At 35.9% G+C, this 26,014-nt stretch overlaps 1 protein-coding gene across 1 annotated transcript in view; it reads right to left on the reverse strand.

The window, feature by feature from the left end:
* Nucleotides 1-4,604: 4,604 nt before the first annotated feature.
* SWT1 (SWT1 RNA endoribonuclease homolog) overlaps nucleotides 4,605-26,014 on the reverse strand; it is a 90,157-nt gene continuing 68,747 nt past the window's right edge. Inside the window, exons 17-19 of the mRNA XM_081299041.1 lie at nucleotides 18,267-18,333; nucleotides 15,784-15,848; nucleotides 4,605-5,241 (exon numbers count right to left, since the gene is read on the reverse strand). Coding sequence (XP_081155167.1) covers nucleotides 5,112-5,241; nucleotides 15,784-15,848; nucleotides 18,267-18,333 — 262 coding nt within the window. The 3' untranslated portion in view covers nucleotides 4,605-5,111. The remainder of the gene's footprint in view (nucleotides 5,242-15,783; nucleotides 15,849-18,266; nucleotides 18,334-26,014) is intronic.

The raw sequence follows: 26,014 nt of genomic DNA on the forward strand, positions 1-26,014 counted from the left end.
CTTCCTGAACACAAGTTTTCATGTGGGGGAAAACAACCAAAAAACAATAGTCACATAATTTTTAAAAATTCGGGGTTGGTTTTGGTTTTACCAGTATGTGTTATAGAATGGTTTAAAAATATAACTCGTAACACCACAACTTTGATTTCTTGTAATAGTATGTAAAAAACATACTAGATTTTCTAAAACAGCATTTTATAAAACATTTGCATTTTTTTTTTTTGGTTTATTTAGGGTGCTGGGGATATAATCCAAGGGCACTTTATCACTGAGTAGCCCCTTTTAATTTGAGACTGAGTCTCAGTAAGTTGCTCTTTCTGGCCTTAGCCTCCCAAGTTGCTGGTGTACAGTATGTGCCACTGCCAGGTAAAATACTTGCCTTTAATTTACCAAGTAATTGGCTATCCTTAGGCATGAATTTATTTAAAATGTTTTAGAATTCCCGACATAAAAATAAGGGAAAAATGCTATACTGCTAGAATCAAATTCTTAAATTAAGTGGTCAGGGAAAGAGTCAGTCCCAATAGAGCATTTCTGCATCTTCAGAGCTGGCTTCAGTCACTTAATTTGTTCCCCCAAATCTGAAGAATCCAAGTGCTACATAATGCCTAAGGCGATTTAACTTGAGTGAAGAGAAGGAAAGACAAGAAAACAACAATGTATGAATCTTCAAGTCCTTGGGAAGGCCAACCACAAATTCAGTCCTATAAACATATTCATCACTACCTTTGGTTATAAAGGAATAATTGTTCTCAAGAGTCTTAAAACTATAAATAAGTACTGTCATGGGTTCTTCAACCTACTAGTACTGGGGTTGAGTCTAGTCCTTGCATATGCTAGGAAAGCTCTATACAACTGAACTACATACACACCCAGCTTTGGACTTCACTGTTGACAGGCTCTGTACCTTCTTGTGGCAGGACGGGGTTGAAGAAACAAGAGCTCAGTATGTACAAGGAAATAGGAATCTAGGGAAGTGCTATAATATAATTTTAGTCTGGAAAGGGGGCATAACACAAAATACCTGACTTATGAGAGAAAGAATAAGATAAAGATGAAGTCATCTATCACATGCATCTAGCCATCCAATCAGTAACAGGCCAACCATCTACTGAGATATCTCCCACTTCTTATGTATTAAAACAAATGTTTGTTTCTCTTAACCAAAAGTGGTACTAACCCTTTGAGGTACAGGCTCAAGAAAATACAAAGGATTTGTATAGTTCAGTTATTTGACTCACACATGCTATGCAGATACTCTCCCATTTATATACCCAGTCAAATCTAATTTTAAATGGGTAAAAAATTTAAACAAGACAAAAATAAGTGAATGGCCAATAGGAATATAAGTTATTGTGAAAATGTAATTAAAACCAAAATGATGTATATCTACTAAGACTAGGTAATAAATTCTAGCAACTGTAGCTCATAAATTGCTAGAAAAAATAGTAAAATTGTATAGCCACTCAGGAAAAAGTTCGGCAGTTTCTGACCAAACTGTCTAATTCATAGGTATTTATCAAATGAAATGGAACATGTTCAGCAAACCTGAATGTAAATACATCACCTTTATTCATAATACTAAAAACTGAAATCAAAGCTTTCCAAATGGTAAACAAACAAGTAAACTGGTATACTCATTGTACTGGAATATTAGGATAGACCTATGGATGGATCTCCAGTATCATGGGAAATAAAGCTATACTATTATTTAGCATTCTGGAAAAGAAAACAGGCCTCCTGAGGTGGGGACATGTATTAGAAGTGATAGAACTTTCTTGAATGAGCTGGTGATCACAATGTGTTGGATAAAACTCAATCTACAAAGAAAGTGGTGCCAAACCTATAATGAAGGGCTAGGTCATGTCTGTTTTTTACCTCACTAGAAATCACACCAGGAAATCATTGGTTCTTACCTTGCAGAAGTCTACTGAGCTAATGTGGGTTAGCCTGTGATCAGTCTACAGTAAAGTTGTAGATGAGACTCAAAATGCAGAACATTAAAGTTGGTTTGCAGTTTAGGAACAACTAATAACAAATAATTCCAGGTTTATTAATGTAGTTCCCAAAAATCTGTCCCCCCATGCTTTCAGCATTCAGAATTAAACTTGAGGCATATCAACCCAGTTTACAAACGAAACTAGATCAGAATTATAAAGGATTCCTGTAATGAGAAGAAAGCACACACGCACACACACACACTTTGGCCAGTTCTTGTTTCCACCAGCAGTCAAGAAACTATTCAAAGAACATAAAGACGAACGTTCTAAAATGCAGGTATAAAAAGTGGCTTTTCACCAAACATCACAAGCAGCTTTCCAGTCAAACTTTGGTAGGAATGGTAGGGCATGTCCTTTTTAGTAGTTGAGTCTGAAAGTTAATTGGTTAAAAATATTTTTTGACCACAACTTAATTCAGAGACTAAAAGTAGTGTACTTCCTGCCCTTGTGGAACTTTGGTACATTCACTAGGGTGGATTTTATTAGCAAAATAGTCCAGCAGCAGCCACCAAAATATGAAGGTGGCTGGCCTGTCCAATCTTTAGAGCTGCTATAAGTAGCATCAATTTCTGAGAATGAGAGATGTGATTTTTCAGTAATGAGTTACATTTCACTTAAGATATAAATTCCTCCCAATCCATCATGGTAGGGGGCTGATCTAGGGAGTTGCCAGATATCAGTAATATGAACATTATAACCTAAGCTCTGAAAATTGACCAGTACACTATCCAAATAAATGTAGATTGGCCCTGAAAAGGCCTCTGTTCTTCCTGAAGATTGCATTCAAAGTAACAAGGGAAGAACTCTGGATCTGTTTTATGTCACTTGATTTTACAGGGGGCACAAACACCCACATTGTGAAAATGAAATTAACTGTCTCTGAGATTCTAATGTGTACAGCCACAATTGCCTAAGAAGCATGCTGTGAACCCAAATGTTTTAGCATGCTTCTTATGGCTTTTGCCACAATTGCAGGTCCTAACAAGAAGACCCAGTGGAGTACAACAAATCTCAATTTTTAAAACACTTTTCCTTTGCCCTGTATATAGAGAGTGCTGAATTCTCCAAACCAGAGCATGCGATCCTCCCAGGAGGGAAACGAGTTTTTTGGTAAAATTTTACTTTTTCTAAATAAGTTGAAAAGGCAAATAAAAGGGGATCTTGTACCTAAGCATGGAACATTGCTGGAATACCCACCCTCAAAGCTCCTCAGTAGGTCAAGGCCAAGGGTATTTGTACAGAAAGTCCCTCCTCTGGTATGAATTTTCTCATCAGTCTCTTTGGGTTCACAGCATGCTTCTTATGGCTTCTGCCCCAAATATACCAGCTATACACATTAAAGAATGGATAGTTCAGAGCCTAAAGTTATACAGCATGGGGCTTGGGATTCATAAGCCAAGTGAGTTAACTCTAAAACAGTGGGGAGCCAGAGAAAGAGTAGAGAGCAGGGGAAAAGGGAACTTGCAATCTCCTGTGTTGAACAAGGATAAAACTAACAATAAAGCTTACAATAGGTAAAGAAGGAAGGGGGGGAGAAAGAAAAACAAAACATTTCAACTACAGAAAATCTAAAACAAAAAATTTAAAACATATAAAAGTAGAAAGAATGTATCAATAAAATAAAAAATTGTTAAGTTGAAATAAAGTGACATAAATTAATATGCCAAGTAAAACTCACATAGACTAGGATTATCCACAGAGCAAAACAAAAACCCAATAACAAACAAAAGTAGGTGAGGGATGAAGATCTGGAAAGGTTGGAGGTTTTTTTTTTTTTTGGGGGGGGGGTGCTTTTTTTGGCTCCTCAAGGAGAAAAAGGGAAGAGCAGAGATACTCTCCTGAAGCCTGCTGTGTCCCAGACACTCTCAGCCCCATCTGTGTACTTGGTGCAGTTTCCTAACTGCAGACAGCTTAGTGGGTCCAGCACCAACTCCCAGTAAGCATCTCGAGTTGGCTCTTTTGAGGGTCACTTTTATAATTACATATTGTACTCATTTAAGAAACACTATTTGGAAGCAAAGTGAAAAGCAAAACTTTCTAAAAATAAGTTATTTATTGCTCGTTTTTAAAAATAAATGAACATTTATAATAGAATTCCAAATTTGATTTAGTCTAATATATTAACAAAAAGGACAATACACACCAGTAAACAAGGATTTCCAACTTGCTACATAACTAAAAAACAAGTCAATTAAACACTTGCTTTCAGACAGGGGCAAACACCAGTCACTGCCACTTAATTTGAAAAATCCATGTTGCTTTCCATACCTAAGCAACAATTCAATAGGGGTTGCCTTGCTCTTCCCCACTGGAAATGAACTGAAAAGCTATAAGCCAAGAGAAGGAAAGAAGAGCTGAACTGAAAGATAGCAACTAAAGTCAAAATTCTTTCATTACCCAGAGGAAGGTGGGAATGGTATTATTTCTACCAGGTTTACTTGACTCAAAGTTTGATTATAAGAGCAGCCCAGGACAGATGGGCATGGTGACACACATCTGTAATCACAGCAACTTGGGAGACTGAGGCAGGAGGATCACAAGTTCAAGGCCAGCCTTAATAACTTAGACCTTGTCTCAAAAAATAAAAAGGGGTGGGTATGTAACTTAGTGGTAGTACACCCCTGGTTTTGATCCCAGTACCATGAAAAACAAACAACAAAACCAACCCAGGACAAGATTTTATTTGTGGAATGTGGTAAGCATGGTCATGTCATGTCCTAATTTTTTCTTACCATCTAGCAGTGTCTGATCATGTGCCCATACTCAGGGTTGGGAGAGATGCTAATGATGTGTCCTGGGCCTTCCTCAGATGCCACAATGGCTTCTGCCATAGTAAGACTGAAAAGATGGCTCTCTTTTCCTTAGAGATACTGGCTCGGTATCAGATAGAGGTATGGACATATTGTCAACTCTAGAAGAATCAACAATTTATCCCACAACTGATGCATTAAGCTTTTCAGAGCTTCAATGAGATTGTCAGTAGTATCACTTTTTTGTACCTATAAAACATTTAAAATTCTCTATAGAATATGGTTCAAAAAAGTAATCAGGTTGAAAGTTACTGTTATTCATGATGACAAAAGCAATCCCTCTTCAGTTACAAATCAGCACTTAAGTCCTGTAATTGAGCATGTCCTCACACCATCCCCTGTTTTTGGCCTCCATATAGACAGATGCATTGCACTGCTGCATGGTACACTCCATCTCAAACAGCTGGCGACACCCAATCGTTAACTTTTCCCTAGGGGAAAAAGAAATGTTAAGTCACCACATGAAAGCTAGTCAGATAAATATTCTTTCTTATGAAAAATAAGAAACGTATACATTAATTGTGTACTACATGATTTTCTGAAATATGTAGACATTGTGGAATGGCTCAGTCAAGCTAATTAACAAATGTTTTCCTTACATGTACTCATTTTTTTTTTTTGTGGCAAAAACACTTAAAAATCTATTCTTAGCAATTTGTGAAATACATTGTTATTAACTTAAGTTACCATCTGGTACAACAGATCCCTTGAACTTACTACCCCTAGCTGAAATTCTGTGTTTTTTGACCAATATCTCCCCAACCCTCCACTACTCACTGCCCCCAGCATAGTTACCATCATTCTGTCTACTTCTATGAATTCAACTTTTTTAGACCCCACACGAGAGTGAGATCATGTGGTATTTGTCTCTCTGTGCTTTGCCTCTTTCACATAACCTAATCTCTGCTGGGTTCATCCATGTTGTCTCAAGTGACAGAATTTCCTTCTTTTTAAAGGCAAAATAGTATTCAGAGGTGTATATATACCACATTTTCTTTGTCCATTTATCAGCTTAGGAACACTTAACGTTGATTCCACATTTAGCTATTATAATTAATGCTGTTATGAAGATGGGAGTGGATGATAACTATTCATTCTGATTCCATTTTCTCTGGATATATTAAAAATTCTTAATGCAATGTGAAAATACTGGGATTTGAAATATATTCTTTGATATTTGAGACATAATACCAACAATTATAGTTTCTTAGTAGACAACAAGAACATGGGAGGATAAACACTTAGGTGCACTGAGTCTCAGCCAACACAAGACAACCTTGGCACAATTCCCAGAATTCAGGAATAAGGGTGAATCTCTGTCAACAAAGTTGGGTACTTAGAAACAATCCTTTGGATGGTGGGCTAGGCTGAACAATCTAGCTCTGCTCTCTGAAGGACCTTTCCTAACAGGAGATAGGCTTATGTTAAGGTGTTACCAAGGGGTAAGCAACACTGTGGAACAGTTGGCTTCATCTTGTCTTGCTAAAGAACCATGGACTGGAGGATGTACCTCCTGAAGGAACAGAAACTTGAGAAGCAATAAATTGACAGAGTTGCTACTCTTTAAAAAGAGACTGTGGCATAAGTTGCCTAGCAATTAATGATTATTAGTAACTACCTAAGCCAAGATGGGGAAGCAGGAAGCAATACCTAACATAATCCCATGCCTAATCCCATTCAGAATATACATTGTGTAGAGACAACAAAGAAAAAAACACCATATTCTGAACAACCTCACTTCCTGAGGATGTGTGGTTTCTGAGTCATTAAAGATCTGACTTCTAGCTTTGAGTTACCCTAGTCCTACTTCCTATGTTTTAAACTCAAAATGAGTGTCATGTTGCTGCTAATTCTTAATAACTATTAAGAAAATTACTTTGGGAACACCCTTTTAAGAAGTTCAAGATAGGGCTGGGGATGTGGCTCAAGCGGTAACGTGCTCGCCTGGCATGCGTGCGGCCCGGGTTCAATCCTCAGCACCACATACAAACAAAGATGATGTGTCCGCCGAAAACTAAAAAAAACAAATATTGAAAAAAAATTCTCTGTCTCTCTCTAAAAAAAAGTTCAAGATAGCAGAGATGAAAATGTTTTCTTATAAACTTAAATTTGAAACAAAAAGGGCAGGCCCTACTGACTTTGGTTACTTATTTCACATGTGAAAAGAAATATCCTTCAGTAACTAAACTTCTGAATCTTCCTCTTTCTCGCCCTCCTCCTCCTCTCCTTATCCAGGAAAGTACTGATTGTTTTTCGTAGTGTGTTTCATATACACACTATTAGATTGTAATGACAGGAATTCTTCAGTTCCTTTTTATGCCCACAGCTTACACGTTAGACGACAGAACATTAGAGGTGGGGGCACCGTATCCCTTTGCTTGCCATTCTGCAGCACCTTCAGTTAATTTTAGATGTCTCCCAACTGTAACTAAATTCTTTATCTAGGGCCTGTAAAAACCATTATCCAAGTCTGCCTAGATTAAAACAAAAACAAAAAACTTTTTCTACCTTTTTCCTCTGATAGCAGAAATACTTTGCATCCCTTATCATATTCCTATTTATTTTTCCAAGCTAAACTCTTCCAACTCCTGATCCTTTCTGGAACTGTGCTCAAAATTGAAGATTGCTTCTAATTCTGCAATTCTATGTTGTTTTACTCAAAACAACAGCCATTGTTTTCTCTAAATTTTCTTATATGAGTATCAAACATGCTTTGATTAAATATTAGACTGGTCAAAATAACTATAGTAATCTGGCCAATTAATTAAAAAATAATTCCATGTCTGACTTTAAATTTTCTTTCATCGGAACACAAGAACCAAGGTTTGGAGTTTCAGCTCCCTGCTTTCCTATGACATCTCAACAAATGGTGTTGGCACAACCAGATATTCACATATACAAATATGGATGAATGCAGCAGTGAAGGTGGACCTTTTACCTCATACCACATACAGACAATTCCTGACGATTTCTCAACTTTATAATGATGCAAAAGCAATATGCTTCAGTAGAAACTGTACTTGGGACTTGGGATTTTGATATTTTCCTAGACTGGTGATAAGCTGTCTGAGATCTCTGGAGATGCTGGGAAATGGGAGTAAGCTAGCTCTCAGTTAGCTATGGAGCTGCAAGGGTAAAGGATCAATTCTCTACAGGGTACCATGTTGCTATTCAACAAGTTAGATGTATTAAGTACACTCTGACTTAGGATATTTTAATGTGCATTTGATGCATTTTCAACTTAGGATATTTTCAATTTATGACAAGTTTATCAGAATGTAACCTCATTAAAATCAAAGACCATCAACATTATGCCATTCTTTTCTAATTATATCAAAAAGTGTATATTTTAGATTATTTTTCTCTAAGGCTGTTTTTTCTGTCTAAATCTAGAACAAACCAAGTTCCTAACTTAACACAAAGGTTCTGAAACTTCAGTCTGCCCTGGAGGGGTTGTTAGAACCGTTTGTAGGGCTCTACTCCTAGTTTCTGATTCACAATGACTGGTGTGAATTTGCATTTCTCACAAGTTTTTAAGTGATGCATACTCTGGTCAGGTCCAGGTCCCACTTAGGGAGCTATAACTCTAGGGTAATCCTGAAGATATTATCATGGTGCTGATTGCTGGAATCTGAATGCAGTAATTCCTGAAAGCACTTGCCAAGAGAAAACAAATAAGTTTCTGATGCATATGCTGCTTTAGGCAATATATTACTTGAATTTGCCAGTATGATATTGAGATTTATAGTAAGGAATGTATGCTTAGTGTTTAATTCCTGCCACACAGCTTCTAAAATCCTTGGATTCTCCAGTGATGTGTCCTTTGTGTACTAATGAGATGACTGAGGGTTGGGGGTTCCCAGACAACCTCAGGATGAAGTTCAGCCTCAGCTGGTTGTCACAGGAAGCAACCCATGTGATTAAAGAGTTGGAACTGACAGTCTTACCCACAACCTAGAGGGCAGAGGGACTGAAGATGGAACTGATCACCACTGGCTAATGATTTAACCAGCCATGCCTCTGGGTCAGAGAGCATCAGGGGTGATGAAAAAGAACAATGCATAGGCTAAGAGGGTGGGGGTACCCCAATCCCAGGAGCCCTTCCAGACCTCACTTGATTGATCTCTTCATCTGGCTATTTACCTGTATTTTTAAGAATATCCTTCATAATAAATAGGTGCATGTAAATAAAGTGTTTCCTGAGCTCTGTGAACCACTGTAGCAAATTAAGAGAACCCAAAAAGGATTAAATTACTGAATTATATCCAACTGGTATCCGATGAGAATGAGTGGCAAGTTTGACAGCAGGAAATTTTGGATTGCTATCTGTCTCATACAATCAGGTACTTTGAGGCTGATGTCACAAACTAGTTTATATTTCAAATTTTAAAAAAACTATCCTAAGAGACTTGCTCACAAACATTCTAGAAAACTGTCAAAACTTAAGGAGAAAAAAAATGTAAATTAATACTGTTCCTAGATTATTTCTCATCTAAGAAGAAGATGTCACACCAGGGATTGGCTGGAATTCTATGTGATAACCCTGATAATTTACTGCCCTGGATTTTCTGAACAAACTGGTCACCTGTGCAGAGCAGCAGTGCTCATACACTCCACCAGCAGGGATAAAACCTACTTGAAAGCATCCAAAAACTAGAGATGACAGAAAATACCAACTGAATTATAGATATAGCACCAGGTTTCTACCTGCACTATGGAACCTTGGATTTAAACTAATCTGAAACCTTAATTCACTGTTGTTTTAGAACCCTTAGAGTAGATTTTATATTCTTGAATTACTTAAAGAACTCCTGTTTAAGACAGGAAAATAGTTTTCTCCTTCTGTACCTATACTCACACACTTCTCTTTTAACACCAGATGTGAGAGGGATTCCAACATAGACTTAAAGATAAGAACCATATGATCATCTCGATAGACGCAGAGAAAGCATTCGACAAAGTACAGCATCCCTTTATGTTCAAAACATTAGAAAAACTAGGGATAACAGGAACTTACCTTGACATTGTAAAAGATATCTATGCTAAGCCTCAGGCTAGCATCATTCTGAATGGACAAAAGTTAAAGGCATTCCCTCTAAAATCTGGAACAAGACAGGGATGCCCTCTCTCACCACTTCTATTTAATTTAGTCCTTGAAATACTAGCCAGAGCAATTAGACAGACAAAAGAAATTAAAGGCATAAAAATAGGAAAAGAAGAACTTAAATTATTACTATTTGCGGACGACATGATTCTATACCTAGAAGACCCAAAAGGATCTACAAAGAAACTACTAGAACTAATAAATGAATTCAGCAAAGTGGCAGGATATAAAATCAACACGCATAAATCAAAGGCATTTCTGTATATCAGCGACAAAACTTCTGAAATGGAAATGAGGAAAAACACTCCATTCACAATATCCTCAAAAAAAATAAAATACTTGTGAATCAACCTAACAAAAGAGGTGAAAGATTTATACAATGAAAACTACAGAACCCTAAAGAGAGAAGTAGAAGATCATCTTAGAAGATAGAAAAATATACCCTGTTCATGGATAGGCAGAACTAACATCATCAAAATGGCGATATTACCAAAAGTTCTCTATAAGTTCAATGCAATGCCAATCAAAATCCCAACGGCATTTCTTGTAGAAATAGATAAAAGCAATCATGAAATTCATATGGAAAAATAAAAGACCCAGAATAGCAAAAGCAATTCTAAGCAGGAAGTGTGAATCAGGCAGTATAGCGATACCAGATTTCAAACTATATTACAGAGCAATAGTGACAAAAACAGCATGGTACTGGTACCAAAACAGGCGGGTCGACCAATGGTATAGAATAGAGGACACAGAGACTAATCCACAAAGTTACAACTATCTTATATTTGATAAAGGGGCTAAAAGCATGCAATGGAGGAAGGATAGCACCTTCAACAAATGGTGTTGGGAAAACTGGAAATCCATATGCAACAAAATAAAACTGAATCCCTTTCTCTTGCCATGCACAAAAGTTAACTCAAAATGGATCAAGGAGCTTGATATCAAATCAGAGACTCTGCGTCTGATAGAAGAAAAAGTTGGCTCCGATCTACATATTGTGGGGTTGGGCTCCAAATTCCTTAATAGGACACCCATAGCACAAGAGTTAATAACAAGAATCAACAAATGGGACTTACTTAAACTAAAAAGTTTTTTCTCAGCAAGAGAAACAATAAGAGAGGTAAATAGGGAGCCTACATCCTGGGAACAAATTTTTACTCCTCACACTTCAGATAGAGCCCTAATATCCAGAGTATACAAAGAACTCAAAAAATTAGACAATAAGATAACAAATAACCCAATCAACAAATGGGCCAAGGACCTAAACAGACACTTCTCAGAGGAGGATATACAATCAATCAACAAGTACATGAAAAAATGCTCACCATCTCTAGCAGTCAGAGAAATGCAAATCAAAACCACCCTAAGATACCATCTCACTCCAGTAAGATTGGCAGCCACTATGAAGTCAAACAACAACAAGTGCTGGCGAGGATGTGGAGAAAAGGGTACACTTGTACATTGCTGGTGGGACTGCAAATTGGTGCGGCCAATTTGGAAAGCAGTTTGGAGATTCCTGGGAAAGCTGGGAATGGAACCACCATTTGACCCTGCTATTGCCCTTCTCGGACTATTCCCTGAAGACCTTAAAAGAGCATGCTACAGGGATACTGCCACATCAATGTTCATAGCACAATTCACAATAGCTAGACTGTGGAACCAACCCAGATGCCCTTCAATAGATGAATGGATAAAATAAATGTGGCATTTATACACCATGGAATATTACGCAGCACTAAAAAATGACAAAATCATAGAATTTGCAGGGAAATGGATGGCACTAGAGCAGATTATGCTTAGTGAAGCCAGCCAATCCCTAAAAAACAAATACCAGATGTCTTCTTTGATATAATGAGAGCAACTATGAACAGAGTAGGGAGGAAGAGCAGGAAGAAAAGATTAACTTTAAACAGAGACATGAGATGGGAGGGAAAGAGAGAGAAAAGGGAAATTGCATGGAAATGAAGGGAGACCCTCATTGCTATACAAAATTACATATAAGAGGTTGTGAGGGGAATAGGAAAATAAACAAGGAGAGAAATGAATTACAGTAGATGGGGTAGAGAGAGAAGATGTGAGGGAAGGGGAGGGGGGATAGTAGGGGATAGGAAAGGTAGCAGAATACAACAATTGCTAATAGGGCATTATGTAAAAATGTGGATGTGTAAGCGACGTGATTCTGCAATCGGCATTTGAGGTAAAATTGGGAGTTCATAACCCACTTCAATCTAATGTATGAAATATGATATGTCAAGAGGTTTATAATGTTGTGAGCAACCAATTAAAAAAAAAAAACACCAGATGTGAGAGGATGGGGGTTTCAAGCAGCTCTCCAGTGGATACCAAGGGGGTGTCTCATTCAATCCGATTCTTGATACTATCTACCTGGAATCCATGCCCACTAGTTGAAAGTTCAGTCCCTCAAAATTACTGCCTGTTACATGCCAATCACAAGTAATAGTTTGTTATTTATAAATCAAGATTCCCATGACCCCCTTTTCTCCTCAGGTTTAATTTGCTAGGATAGTTCAAAGATCTGCTCAAAAAACAGCTCAATGAAACACTTAAGATTACACATTTATTATAAGTGGTTATCAAGGATACAAGTGAACAGCCAAATGAAGAGATGCATGCATACACACAGGCATACCACTTCTAGGCACCTCCATATGTCCAGCAACCAAGATTTCCCTGAACCTTATGGTTCAGGAATTTTAAGGGTGGCCTCCGATTGTGGGCATAATCAGTTATTAACTCAGACTCCAACCCTCTCCAAAAGCCAATAGTTACTTCATTAGAACAAAAGATGCTCCTAACACCCAGGAGTTCTACGGACGGTCGGAGTTCTATGCCAGGAACTGAGATCAGAGACTAAGTACTAGAAAATAAGCATCTCCTAGCAAAAGAGCTCCATCTCAGCAACCACAGGCAGAGACACAAATTTCTTATTACTTCATACCTCCCTATTGCAATAATCTGATGTGACACATCAACAATCTCCTCTTTTAGAACACTTTAAATAAATAAATAAATACATACATACATACCAGCCATTTCAGACAATTTAAGTAACTGTTTCCCTTAACATGCCCATAAAATGCCATCTACATGCATGTTAAATCATCATCTGTTTTCACCTCTCAGTTATGGTGCAACCTTTCATCTACTGCACTCTCACAAACCAGTGAAACCAAAAGACTCTGTCTCTTTTGGCAGCTTATTTGAAAATTATGAGCTATGGCACACAGTAGAATATACTATACAGTTATACAAATAATTGAAATTATACAAATAATTTCAAAAGAAACGAGAGTAACAAATCCAAATGCTATTAACCAAATGCATTCAAGATACTAAATGTATTTATCTTCAAAATCATTCTCTTGAGTATAAAAGGGAGCTTATTAATACCCAAATACAACTATTCCAAAAGCAAGCTGAAGTCAAAATAATTTTGACTTCTGATTGGAACCATCCTTAAAAGACTCTGGTTTCCATGTTATATAAAATGAGTTTTTTGCATCTTCAAAAACGTGGCTAAGATCAGAAGAATAAGCCTTTAATTTAATGATAGATTATCTATAAAGATGTACAAATAAGATTCCAATTGATTCACTAATATTCTGAAGTTAAGAGTAAGAAATCATTTTCCCAACTCCGACAGACTTATAGATGCCCAGTGGCTTCAGATTTTCTTGGAACTTACTTAAAACAAGTGATTTAACATTCATAGCTGCTTTGAAACATCTATGCATGATTATTAATCCTAGTGTCTTGATATCAAACAAATTTATTGATCTAAAGTTTTTTAACAGTAGAAGCATTCTGATAATTCATTTTGTCTCTAGGCTTGCTCATAAAACTTTTAGCCACACTGGTACATGGTAAATGAACTATGCTTTATTGACATAATGACATATTTCACAGAAGTGACATACATTAAGTTCTGCTATGGTGTTCATTTTTATCATATGAATTTATTCCAACACAATTGATACATTAAGTACAATTTAAACAAAGCACAAATTTCCCATTTGCTTGTTATATACAAGTTTGGTAGTGAGCAGCGTAAATGAACAGAGGAACTTGCACCCAGCTAAACAAGCTACTTAGGAATTAAAAACATAATTTTTAATTATGTAGGGCTGGGATTGTGGCTCAGTTGTAAGCGCTTGCCTAGCATGTGTGAGGCACTGGGTTCAATCCTCAGCGCTACATACAAAAATAAATAAAGATTCAAAAAAACATTATTTTTAAAAAAACAAACAAAAAACCACATGCATACACCTCAAACAACAACTACCTAAGTTCTCCACGTGTGTTATGAGTTATATCCACCACTCTGGTATTAAAACTTCAATCCAATTTCAGACAAGCCTCAAACTGTAGCCGTTCTTCATGACCACTTCTACAAGCAAACTTCAGGTCTTTTTTCAAGGTAAAACACCAGATTTGTTATAGCATTCATGTATTCCTTAGCCATTTAACAGATAAAAAACTATCATACCATTTTTATTGATTTCTATACTTTTTTTTCTTTTTAACATGTCCCTGAAGACTTTAGGTGTGTGTCTCTAACTCCATTTTCTGCATAGGCCCTGTGGATTTTATTGCATGATTTTGCACAAGGCAGTGGTTAATATTTAGGAAGGCATATGACCTGTCAAAACAGAACTGACTATAAACCAACTACAGCTCCATGCATCCATATGGATCTCAATGTTAAGTTAAAATAGAATATGTACAGGGGATAGAAGGACAACACTGAAGGATTTTTGCCCTTAATGAATTTCTTTACCTGGACTAGAATTAAACAGCTGTCCAGTTCATTCAGGCACTTGTAACAAAATACTTTAGACTGATTAGTTTATAAACAGCACAAATTTATTTCTAACAGTTCTAGAGCTGGGACATTCAAGATCAAGATATTAGTAGATTCAGTGTCTAGTGAGACTCTCTTTCTCACAGATAGCCTTTTCTACATGTTCTCACATGGTAGAAGGGCTGGCTACTTCTCTGAGGAATTTTCATGAGGGTCTAATCCCATTCCCAAAGGCCCCATCTTCTAATACAGCTATTACATTGGGAATTAGTTTTCAAAATATGAATCTGGGGGCTGGGGCTGGGGCTCAGTGGCACAGCGCTCGCCTAGCACATGTGAGGCACTGGGTTCAATCCCCTGCGCCACATAAAAATAAATTAAGCAAAGGGTTTTCTTTATACTAACTGCTCTTTAAAACATCTGGGGACCTCAGCGAATCTAAGACTCTTTCAGAGGGTCTACAATGTCAAAAAATAAACAGCTACTTTCATAAAAAGACTAAGATGTTATCTGCCTTTTAAGCCTATTTCCTCCAAAATGTAGAATAGTTTTCCAGCAATACATGACATGATTATCACAACCAACAGAATGCAAAAGCAGTTATGAGATTCCAGCTGTCTTCTATTAAGACAGACATTAAGAGATTTGTAAACTGCACAACAATGCCTCTTTTGTCAGTAATATTTTTGTTTGTGGAGACATTACTTAATATGTAGTAATCAGTTATTTTTAAATAAATTAGTAAACATTTTAAAATTCTCAGTTCTAAGGTCTAATACAGTAAATATAGATACATATGGCCCACATAAAAATTCTTTGAGCCCTTCAATAATTTTTAACAATATAAAGGAGACTTGAGGACAAAAAGTGTGAGAACTACTTTAAATTTTATAGCTGATACACACACACACATGCACACACAATGTATAAAATACTTCGAATTAATGTTTAAAAATTCATAGTGTGGTGCAAAAACATGTTAGAACAATTGGCCACCTCCACCAAGTAGCACCAAATATGGTAAATCTACAAGCAAATAGGGCTTACCGATACTCAGTCTGTGAAACACAATCATAAAGTTCCTGGGCAGTAAATGTGACACTTTTATTTACCTGAAAAAAAAAAAAACAAAATATAGTCATTAAGAAGATATACTAAGGGGCTGGGGTTGTGGCTCAGTGGTAGAGCACATGCCTAGCACATTTGAGCCACTGGGTTAGATCCCAGCACCACATTAAAAAAAAAAAAAAAAAAAAAAACAAGAAGAAGAAGAAGAAGAAAGAGGAAAAAAGAGGGAAGAAGGAAGAAGAGGAGGAAGGGGAAGGGGGAGGGGAAGGGGGAGGGGGAAGGGGAGAAAAAGAAGAAACACCAAATCAAATGACAGTGCAATTAGTGATGACAGTGCAATTAGAATGGCCCACGTTTTACAGGTGCAGAATCTCAAGTTTCTAGTTATTGCTTTAAAAAGGACTGGCCAGTAATAATAAGTTCATTGACTATAATGTCAATAATGAACTATGTGTGAAAATACTGGTCCTATTATTACAACTTATAAAACCAGTATACAGGCCTGGACGTAGTGAGAATTTCAACAAAGCACCTAATCATTTGTAGTTCAAATGGACAGGAAAAAACAATTAAATTATAAACTGTGTGGAAAGTTATATTTGATTTAGGAAAAACTTTGGTAGATGTTATCTAAAAAAACCTGTATTTTTCAGACTATTTAAGTCTACATATTTAAACTAGTATGTTTAAATTAATATAGTATAATTCAGAGACATGATTCACAAAATCATAAAAGTGAAGAACTCTTGTTTCCCGAAGCTTACTACTAATGTAGGCTATATTCTATTTATGTACAAGGAAGAACCTGGAAATTTGTAGAAAGGGAAATTTTTTTAAATTGGATAACAAATAGCATAGTAGTACCTAAATTTTCAGAAACTAGGAACCAGTGGAGGGAAACGCAATACTACTATCTTCTATTTGATTTACTTTTTAAAATATTTGAAGCTACTAACTGGTATGAAGTTTTGGTGGATAAAATGTTTCTATTCTGGATTAATTAATACCACTTTAAAGATTCATATCATAAAAAGTCTAGAGTTCAGGGTATTATTGCTTATTTGCAAAATTCCAAGATCTCCTTCAATGTTTTCATAAGAAATTCATCATATTTGTGAAGAAAATGTTTCATTTACCTGTATGTTGAAGTACTGTCTTTTTTTTTTTTTCCCCCAGTACTGAGGATTGAACCACCCCCTTCAGGGGTGATCTACCATTGAACTACATTCCCATCCTGATCTGTCTGTCTGTCTGTCTGTCTATCCTATCTATGCTGTACTGGGGACCAAATCCAGGGCCACTCTCTACATGCCCAGTTGTTGTTGTTGTTACTGTTATTTACAAAAAGTTAAATGAAGAGCTAACTGGTAATGAAAGTGAATGAATATATTTTAAAGGAGTTGGACTCCTTAAGAAATGTGAAACCTACATGTGTCACAAAAACTCCTTCACTTAGGGTATTTTAAGAATCACACACACACACACACACACACACACACACACACGAGCAAAACTGAGAAAAGGAATATAAAGAGAAGAGGGGCAAAGAGCTTTAGGCAAACAAAAACTGAAAATCAACAGAATACTTTCTTGGATCGGCAATGATGAGGAAAGCATGCAGGTTAGTTTACAAAACACACTGCACCCTCTTTACTGCTCTAACTTGGGGTCTGTGCTGTTGCAATAGAGGAAACGAAATTCTTTCCTGTAATCAGCAGTTCTCAAACAGAGGTGGTTCTTCCTCTCTGAGGGTCATTTTGGGTATGTGAGTCGGGTGGGGTGGTAATATTTTTGATCGTCAAAATGACCAGGAGAGCTACAGGCATTTAGTGCCTGAGGAGTAGTGATGTTAAACATCCTGCAAGGTTCTACACAATGAAGAAATGACCTGTCCAAAATGCCAACACATCCCTGACGAGAAACAATTCTGTGCTGAAGCAACTGTGTTATTTTAGGACACTATTGTATTTTTACTTAGAGAACAAAATTAAAAATTGAGTATGTTACAGGCAGGGAGTGGGGAGGAATGTGGAGATGTAGGTCAAAGGAGACAGAGTAGAAGATATGGAGAGTGAACATTCTAAGACAGCCAATGTACAACCTGAGTTAATAACAGTGCTATATTTAGGATTTTTTTTCTGAAAGAATAGATTTTTGTTGCTCTTGCCACACCCAAAAAAGAGTACTATGTAAGATGGTGGATGTTAATTTACTTGATTATAGTATCTATTTCACTATGTATATAGTGTATATAAAAACATCATTTTATACAACTTAAATACGTACAATTTTTTAAAAGTGGAAAATAAAATATGTTGCTGGCAAACTTCTACATCATTCAATAATTTAAAGTGAATGTCTAATTAAATAGCAAACACTGTGTTTTAGAACATCTATATTTAATTATATTAATACTTGCTGATAATAGAAATGCGATAAACATTTAAAAATATTTCTCATACCTCATACTTGATTAGGAAGTTATAGAGAGTTTCGACATCTTGATAATTACTGTTGGGGGCCAAAATTCTAAAAAAAATCAAAATAAAAGAACAGGAGGGGAAATGAATGATTTAAGAATAAAGCAATACCTTGAACTATTTCCCCAAAACACACCTATACAAGGAAAGATAACTTATTATTTAATGTTTATTCAGAGAATCACAATTTTTTGTTTTATAATCAATTAAAAATGTATAAAAACACAAATTTAATCCAACAAAGATTAATTTACTATTATATTTTGCCTTGTTTAAAGTAATACTTCTGCTGGGCACAGTGATGCATGCCTGTAATCCCAGCAGCTGGGAGGCTGAGGCAGGAAGATCATGAGTTCAAAGCCACCCTCAGCAAAAGTGAGGCACTGAGCAACTCAGTGAGATCCTGTCTCTAAATAAAATACACAAAGGAGCTGGGGATATGGCTCAGTGGTTGAGTGCCTGAGAGTTCAATCCCTGGTACCAAAAAACATTAAAAAAATAAAATAACACTTCTAAGCAATTGATTCACAACCATACATATTTACATATGCAAAATTATAGTTCACATTTTGGATTACAATTATACAACTTCTCAGAAAGGAAATGGAAATGTGAAGTGCATAATCACTCCATATCTTTTAAGCTGAGAACAACTCGAGAGCCAACTGATCTCAATAATCTTTTTTTTTTTTTTTTTTTTTGAGAGAGGAGAGAGAGAGAGAGAATTTTTAATATTTATTTTTTAGTTCTCGGCGGACACAACATCTTTGTTGGTATGTGGTGTTGAGGATCGAACCCGGGCCACACGCATGCCAGGCAAGCGCGCTACCGCTTGAGCCACATCCCCAGCCCCTCAATAATCTTAATTATATCTTTAGATTATTTAGGTTTTTTTATTTCTATGAAAAACTTTTATAAATAATTTTTTAGGACATAGTTAAAATTTTTAAGATGCTTTGCTTCCTTGGAAGAGGCATATGCAGAGTATCCTTATGAATATACAAAAAATCTGAATGAGAATACCAGTTTCATGGAAAAAGTTTTTCTCACAACTAATAATTTTAAAATACAAATGATCTTCTAAACAAGAAACCAACCAATACCACCGCCCCCCCCCCAAAAGAAAGATCAAGGATAATACATGGGAGGGGGGTAGTCCATAAATAATTTGCTTTTAAAAATAAGCATAGTATATATCATTATCGCAGTCACCCTACTGTTAGGCACACCAGAACTTGTTACTCCTAACTACAACTCAGTGCCTGTTGATCCATCTTCCTGGAACATTCTTCCTCTCCACTCTACTCTCCACCTTCTAGTAACCATCATTCTATTCCCATTATCTATGAGATCACCTGTGCATTTCAAAATGCTAGAATAAAGGATTTTGAATGTTTTCACCAAAAAGAGATGATAAATGTTGAGAACATGGATATGGTTAACTCTATTTAAACATTAAACAATGTACACATATATTGAACACATTATACCCCCTAAATATGTATAATTTTTATGTTCTATATATCAGTTTAGAATTTTTTAAATGAAAACAAAGCTATCTAGATAAATTAACCAAACTCTTAGAAAGGAAGTAGAAAATACACTATGTTGTAACTCTACAGCCCAGAAAAAATATCAGCAACGTAAAATAATTATACCTATTTCTTTCATGGTTTTGGAAATAACTCAACTTGTTCTTAACCGAGGTTAAGAAAATTAGAATGAAGGTATTTTATAAAGAAATTTATAAGCTCTAAGCCAATATCACAAAAGAACATACTTTACTAAAAAACAGAATTAACATTCCTCTGCTCTGAAATACTTTGTAGGAAAACTGGTTCAAAGTAAAGCAGTCATTTGTCTATAGCAACAAGTCACACTCAAAGTAACTTGTATTCCAATGAGCAAAAAATTGAAATATTTTTAACTTCTACCTTGGTTTTAGCAGTTTTAATGAGCTATAATTTATATGCCATAAAATGCACTAATTTTACCAACTTTATAATTTTTAAAAAATTTTTTGTAGTTGTGGATGTACAGAATGACTTTATTTTACTTGTTTATTTTTATGTGGTGCTAAGGATTGAATTCAGTGTCTCACACGTGAGACAAGTGTTCTGCCACTGAGCTACAGCCCCAGCTCCAACTTAAAATGATTTTTTAAATAAAATTTACAGATCTGTACAATGATCACCCAATCTAATTTAAAACATTTCCTTCACACAGAAAAAGACCTCTCTTGCCTATTGGCTTGCAGTCTTTCTCTGTTCTCACTTCCAACCCCAACTTCAGGAAACCACTAATCCATTCTCTGTCTCTACAGAGTTGCCTTTTCAGACTGCACCAATTTCTTCATTTCTAAGTTCCTTCTCTCTTACCCTCACAAAAGCATACTTGTAACCAGAAATAATAGCATACTATATTAGAGTCCAGAGAATGAGGCTCTGGACAGTGGATAATGCCCAACTTTCACAATGTATTTGATGAGTAAGAAAGAAACTAAAATGCATACTAAAGACATCCATATCAGAACAAGTGATCCTTTATTCTCTCACCCAACAAATATTTGAGACTTCCTAGGAGCCATGCACTGCTCTAGGTCCTTGGATATAATAGTTAACAAGACAAAGATTCAGAGTAGACCACAGCATTACTATTCTAAAGAGCATAAGAAAGAAAACAATCCTCACCAAGTACAGGGACATAATGAAGCAAGAAAAATGATCTGGCAGTCCCTCCCCACTTTCTAATTGCTAGTTGTAAACAAAATAAGAAACACAGGAATTTTAAGCTTCAAAGGAAGAAGTCACTTGTTCCAAATGTAAATACTTGATTATTTCACAAAATATCACAGAACTGTATTCCATGAAGATGTTACCTTTGTAATCAGAATAAAAGTATACATGTTATTTAAAAAAAAAAAAAACTAAGATACACAAACTAGAATTTGTTATAAAATTTGTTATTCTAAAAGAACAGTTTGAGGTAGTCTGGGCCCAAAGTAGAACAGACAGCTTTTATTAAAATGCATTCACTTGGAGACTGAAGTTGGATTTGTCCTAGTATAAAAAATTACAAACTTTTACTCTGTAGTACAACTTGTTGAAGATACATAAAAAATAAAATGGCAAAAATGGCTTATGCAATTCGATGCTTTAGTAATTCCCCACACAAAAATTCTTGAGAGGTCAGCCTCCTCTCTAAAGTCTTCTCAGGTTCCCCCTCATACCAGTAGGAAGACAAAAGACTCTCAGAATGAAAGCCCTGAAATTACTTGTCAACGTCAGCTTTTAAAAGGGAGGACGAAAGAATCATCCTGTGGGGGAAATGATATACATTTCTGAAAATGGTGATTTTTATTTATTAATAATCCACACTTATCTTTTCAAAATAAATTCAGAATAATAAGTATGTTAAATTGACACTTTTTACACAAATACATATTACAGTGAGTGCTATGAAACATAAAAGAAAACTACAAGACATGTTCCCCATCTTCAAGTTCTTTATAATCTTAAATTTTCTCTACAATAAGTTAGTGGGAACAGACGTCTGACTCAGGGTTTGATTTGCAGCTCATAGATGATTTATAAATTGAGAATGACCTGAATGCACTTAGGTTCCCTTTATAACAGCATCAATAATAATATAAAAGATTTACTGAACACTCCAAGTTTGATCTTCACAGGTATCATCACCAACCCTGGATTTAACTATGTGACCTGGATCAAGTTACCTACTTTTCTGCACCCCGGCTCCCCAACTGTGAAATGGGGATACAGTATAGAATTTACTTAAGAAGGTTACTGTGAAAACTCAATAAGGTATCTAGAGTGTTTAATACCTGCACAGCATACATGTTCAATAAATACTAGCAGTTTTGTTAGCTAGTTTTCAAATGTGGAAACCAAGGGTCAGAGTTCTTGCCAAGATTACACAGTGAGTGGTTTGTCTCTGGAGCTCCCACTTTTCCCACTAACAAAGAGCTAACGGTCACCATCTGCTTGCCTTCAAGCAATTTTACAAAATCAAACATGAAGCCCCTTGGAGATAGTTAAAATATTAATTTTATATGTAAGCAAAACCCCTTCTTTAATTTTCCTCTTATCAATGCTTCTGGCAATTCTATGGGTTCAAAAATAATCTTTGTAGTCGACGTATGTTTCTCAAATCCATGAGGCAAATTGGTAACAGAACTAACACTCATTAGAAGTATTGACTCTCATGTCACTTGGGCATTTAAGAGTGTTGTATTTACCATGAGCAATTAGCATCAAGCATTTAAAAGTTTCCATTTCCATATCACAATAAATATCAATGTATCTTAAAAAAAAAAAAAAAAAAACCTTGGGCTGGAGATTATATCTCAGTTGGTAGAGTGCTTGCCTTGCATGCACAAGACCCTGGGTTCAATTCCCAGTACCATCCCCGCCCCCCCAAAAAAAAACTTTTTTAAAGGTTATACCACTTAAAGTTTCATGTTAAATTTATAAGCATAACCTGATAAAATTTAAAACTAATGTATTAAAATACACTAACATTTTAATTAGAATTTTAAAAATTCAAATAAACCTTTTTTGCCAATTTAGAAAAAATAAAGCAGCAGACTCAGGAGTAGAAAAAGAAGTCTAGAATATTCAAGTTTAATATTTAATTCTAGAAATTCAAAGGCAGAGAGAACATGTTCTTGGGTATTTATAAATTATGACTTACATCCCACAAAACTGAATAAATTGTAGTCCCTTCTGGCAAGACAAAGTTTTATATTACTATAATATTTAAAATAGTTTTTGAGAGTGTGAAAAAAATTAAAGATAACTTTAAAATGTAATTGCATGAAGTGAAATGTTTGTTTATAGCATTATATTAGAAATTGAATTTTTATATTTTCTATAGTAAGAACTGAGTCAAGGGACAAATGCTATCTTCTTTTTTTTTTTTTTTTTTAAAGATAGAGTGAGAGGAGAGAGAGAGAGAGAGAATTTTTTTAATTTTTTTTTTTTTTTTTTTTTTTTAGTTATCGGCGGACACAACATCTTTGTTTGTATGTGGTGCTGAGGATCGAACCCAGGCCGCACGCAGGCCGCACGCATGCCAGGCGAGCGCGCTACCGCTTGAGCCACATCCCCAGCCCCCCCCCCCCCCCCCCCCCGCTATCTTCTTTAATCTCTGCAATTTAATAAAGCAATTGTTACAAACTTCATTCTACATAGAAAACAAACACAAAAAGGTTAATCCACCTATCTAGGAGACAGAGCTGGTAAATGGATGGAATTAGGATTCAACTTTAGATGATTCTGGCCCTCTAAACTGTTTTTATTTTCATATAGTGACATACCTGGACAATACTTATGAAATGGATTCTGCTAGTGATGAATTTGAGTTATACTGGGGAAACTGGATAAAAAGTTGTACTGGAAAACTGGATGAAAATTTATCAAATCAACAATGAAGAAATCTCACTGAGGGGAAATACATGTAGAGTACCTTTTTCCTTTTTGGTTATTACAAGTACAATTAAAATCCCAAGTTTTCTGTAGCGAATTTGTTGAAATCAGGTATGCAAATGATGGGAGAGATCCATCATCTTAAAATTTTGGATAAAAAAGCTGCATACAAATGAAAATGATAAAAATAAAAAGTGATGTGAATGTGGATGTAGCTCTGTGGTAGAGTATCTCTAGGTTCAATCCCCAGTACCCCACCCCCCAAAAAGGGGACTATATTGATAAATAATGCAGCTATGTTAAATAATTAAAGCACTACATATCTTTACTAACTCTGTCCTTTAAAATAGGCCTTTCCTCTCCTGTATATTCTCTCTCTCTCTTTTTTTTTTTTTTTTTTTGGTCCTGGGGATCGAACCCAGGATACTTTACCCTTACCACTACATCCCTAGTCTTTTTTTTTTTTTTTTTTTTCTATTTTGAGACTGGGTCTCTGCATTCCTGAGGGTCTTGCTAAATTGCTAAGACTGACCTCAAACTTGTGATCCTCCTGCCTCAGCTGCCCAAGTCACTGGAATTATAGGTTTGTACTCTGCTCCCAGCAGCACCTCTATATTAAATGTTAATATAAACATTTAATCATAATAACACTGAAGTTATGATTATAGTCTCTTTGAAGTCAGTCTGCCAGAGTTCAAATCAGAGTTCTACTGCTTTCCAGCTGAGTGATATCAGGTTAAGTTGCTTTACTTCTTTCTTTGTGCCTTCATTTCTCAATTTTGAAACAGGGACAATAATAGTAATACTTATCTCACAGGGTTGTTAAGAGGATTAAACAAAGTTAATATATATAACATATTTGGAACAATTTATGGATCAATAAAATGATAGTTATTGCTATTCTTTTATCTTAAAAACACCCTAAATTTTCATTGTAGCTTGTTCACTAAGAACCGAGCTGCTTATTCTCTTATTGGAAGGCATCTCTAGCAGTGAACTTTTATATATGAATGGCAGCAATCTTTCCCTTACTGTTACAAAATACATGAGATGAACAATTTACAGAGAGGAAAGGTTTATTTTTGTCACAGTTTGAGCTCTGTGGCAAGGGAGCACATCATGGTGTATAGTACATGGCAGAGCAAACCTGCTAACATGGCCAAAACATGTAAGCAAGAAAGAGGAAGGGGCTGAGATCTTACTATCCTTTTCAAGGTCATGCACCCAATGTCCAGAAGACCTCCCACCAGGCTTCACACCTTCCCAGTAGCATGACACTGTTAAAAATTATTTGGTTTTGGAACCCGATCCTTCTTGACATTTATGATGGCAGTCTCCTGAACTTTTCCTTCCATTCACCTTTATTCTCCTTTCACAGGCTGGTCATATTAAACTGGGCTAATCTACCTACATCGAATAGCCATTAGCAAATAAAAGAGAGACATGAGCATACTAGCACTGTTCTGAGAGAAACTTCTCGGCTCTTCTCATTCTGTAGCTACCTTATGCTATGCTCCCCAACTTCTTTCTAGGGTCTTCTAGATTTCTTCCTTGTGTTTTTACCTCAAATTTCTTGTCCTTGGGATTAATGATTATTTTCCGTTTCTTTAGCATTCTTCTGGTCTCACCTAAGAAAGCATGTACACCTATCCTCTGAAGCAAATAACCATTGTTTTCCTTTCTTTCTCTTGCTCTTTAAACAGGATATCTCACTAAATTGCCTAGGCTGGCCTCGAATTTGTGATACTCTTGCCTCGATTTCCCCAAGTAGCTGGGATTACAACATGCACCACTGCTGAATGCAACTAAATTTGAAGTCATTTTTAAGTTAGAAAGATTAGTGTATTTAAAGATGGGTTCTCTACAATCAGACCAGAGTTTCAATAATCATTCTGCCAAAACCAACTTGGGCAATGACATTTCTCTGATCTTTCATATATGAAAAACTGATTATAACTGTTACTTTTGAGGGAGTAATCCTATAAATCATAAAGATGTAGGTAAAGAGCTTAGGTAAGTGTCTAACATATACTAACACTTAATAATAAATGTTACCTAATATTAAATTATTACTATTACTTAGTAGTATGAGATTTAAAGCAAAATGCTGGGGATACCAAGGATATATGATATTGATTTTGTCCTCATGGAATTAATAATTTAAGAGCAGAGATCAAATATTTGCAAGTGCCAGGCACAGTGACACATGCCTATAATCCCAGCAGCTTGGGTGGTTGAGGAAAGAGGATTGCAAGTTCAAAGCCAGGTACAGTGACTTATTGA

The sequence above is a fragment of the Spermophilus citellus genome, assembly GCF_964194105.1.
Source record: "Spermophilus citellus genome assembly, chromosome: 6".
NCBI classification, from domain to species: domain Eukaryota; kingdom Metazoa; phylum Chordata; class Mammalia; order Rodentia; family Sciuridae; genus Spermophilus; species Spermophilus citellus.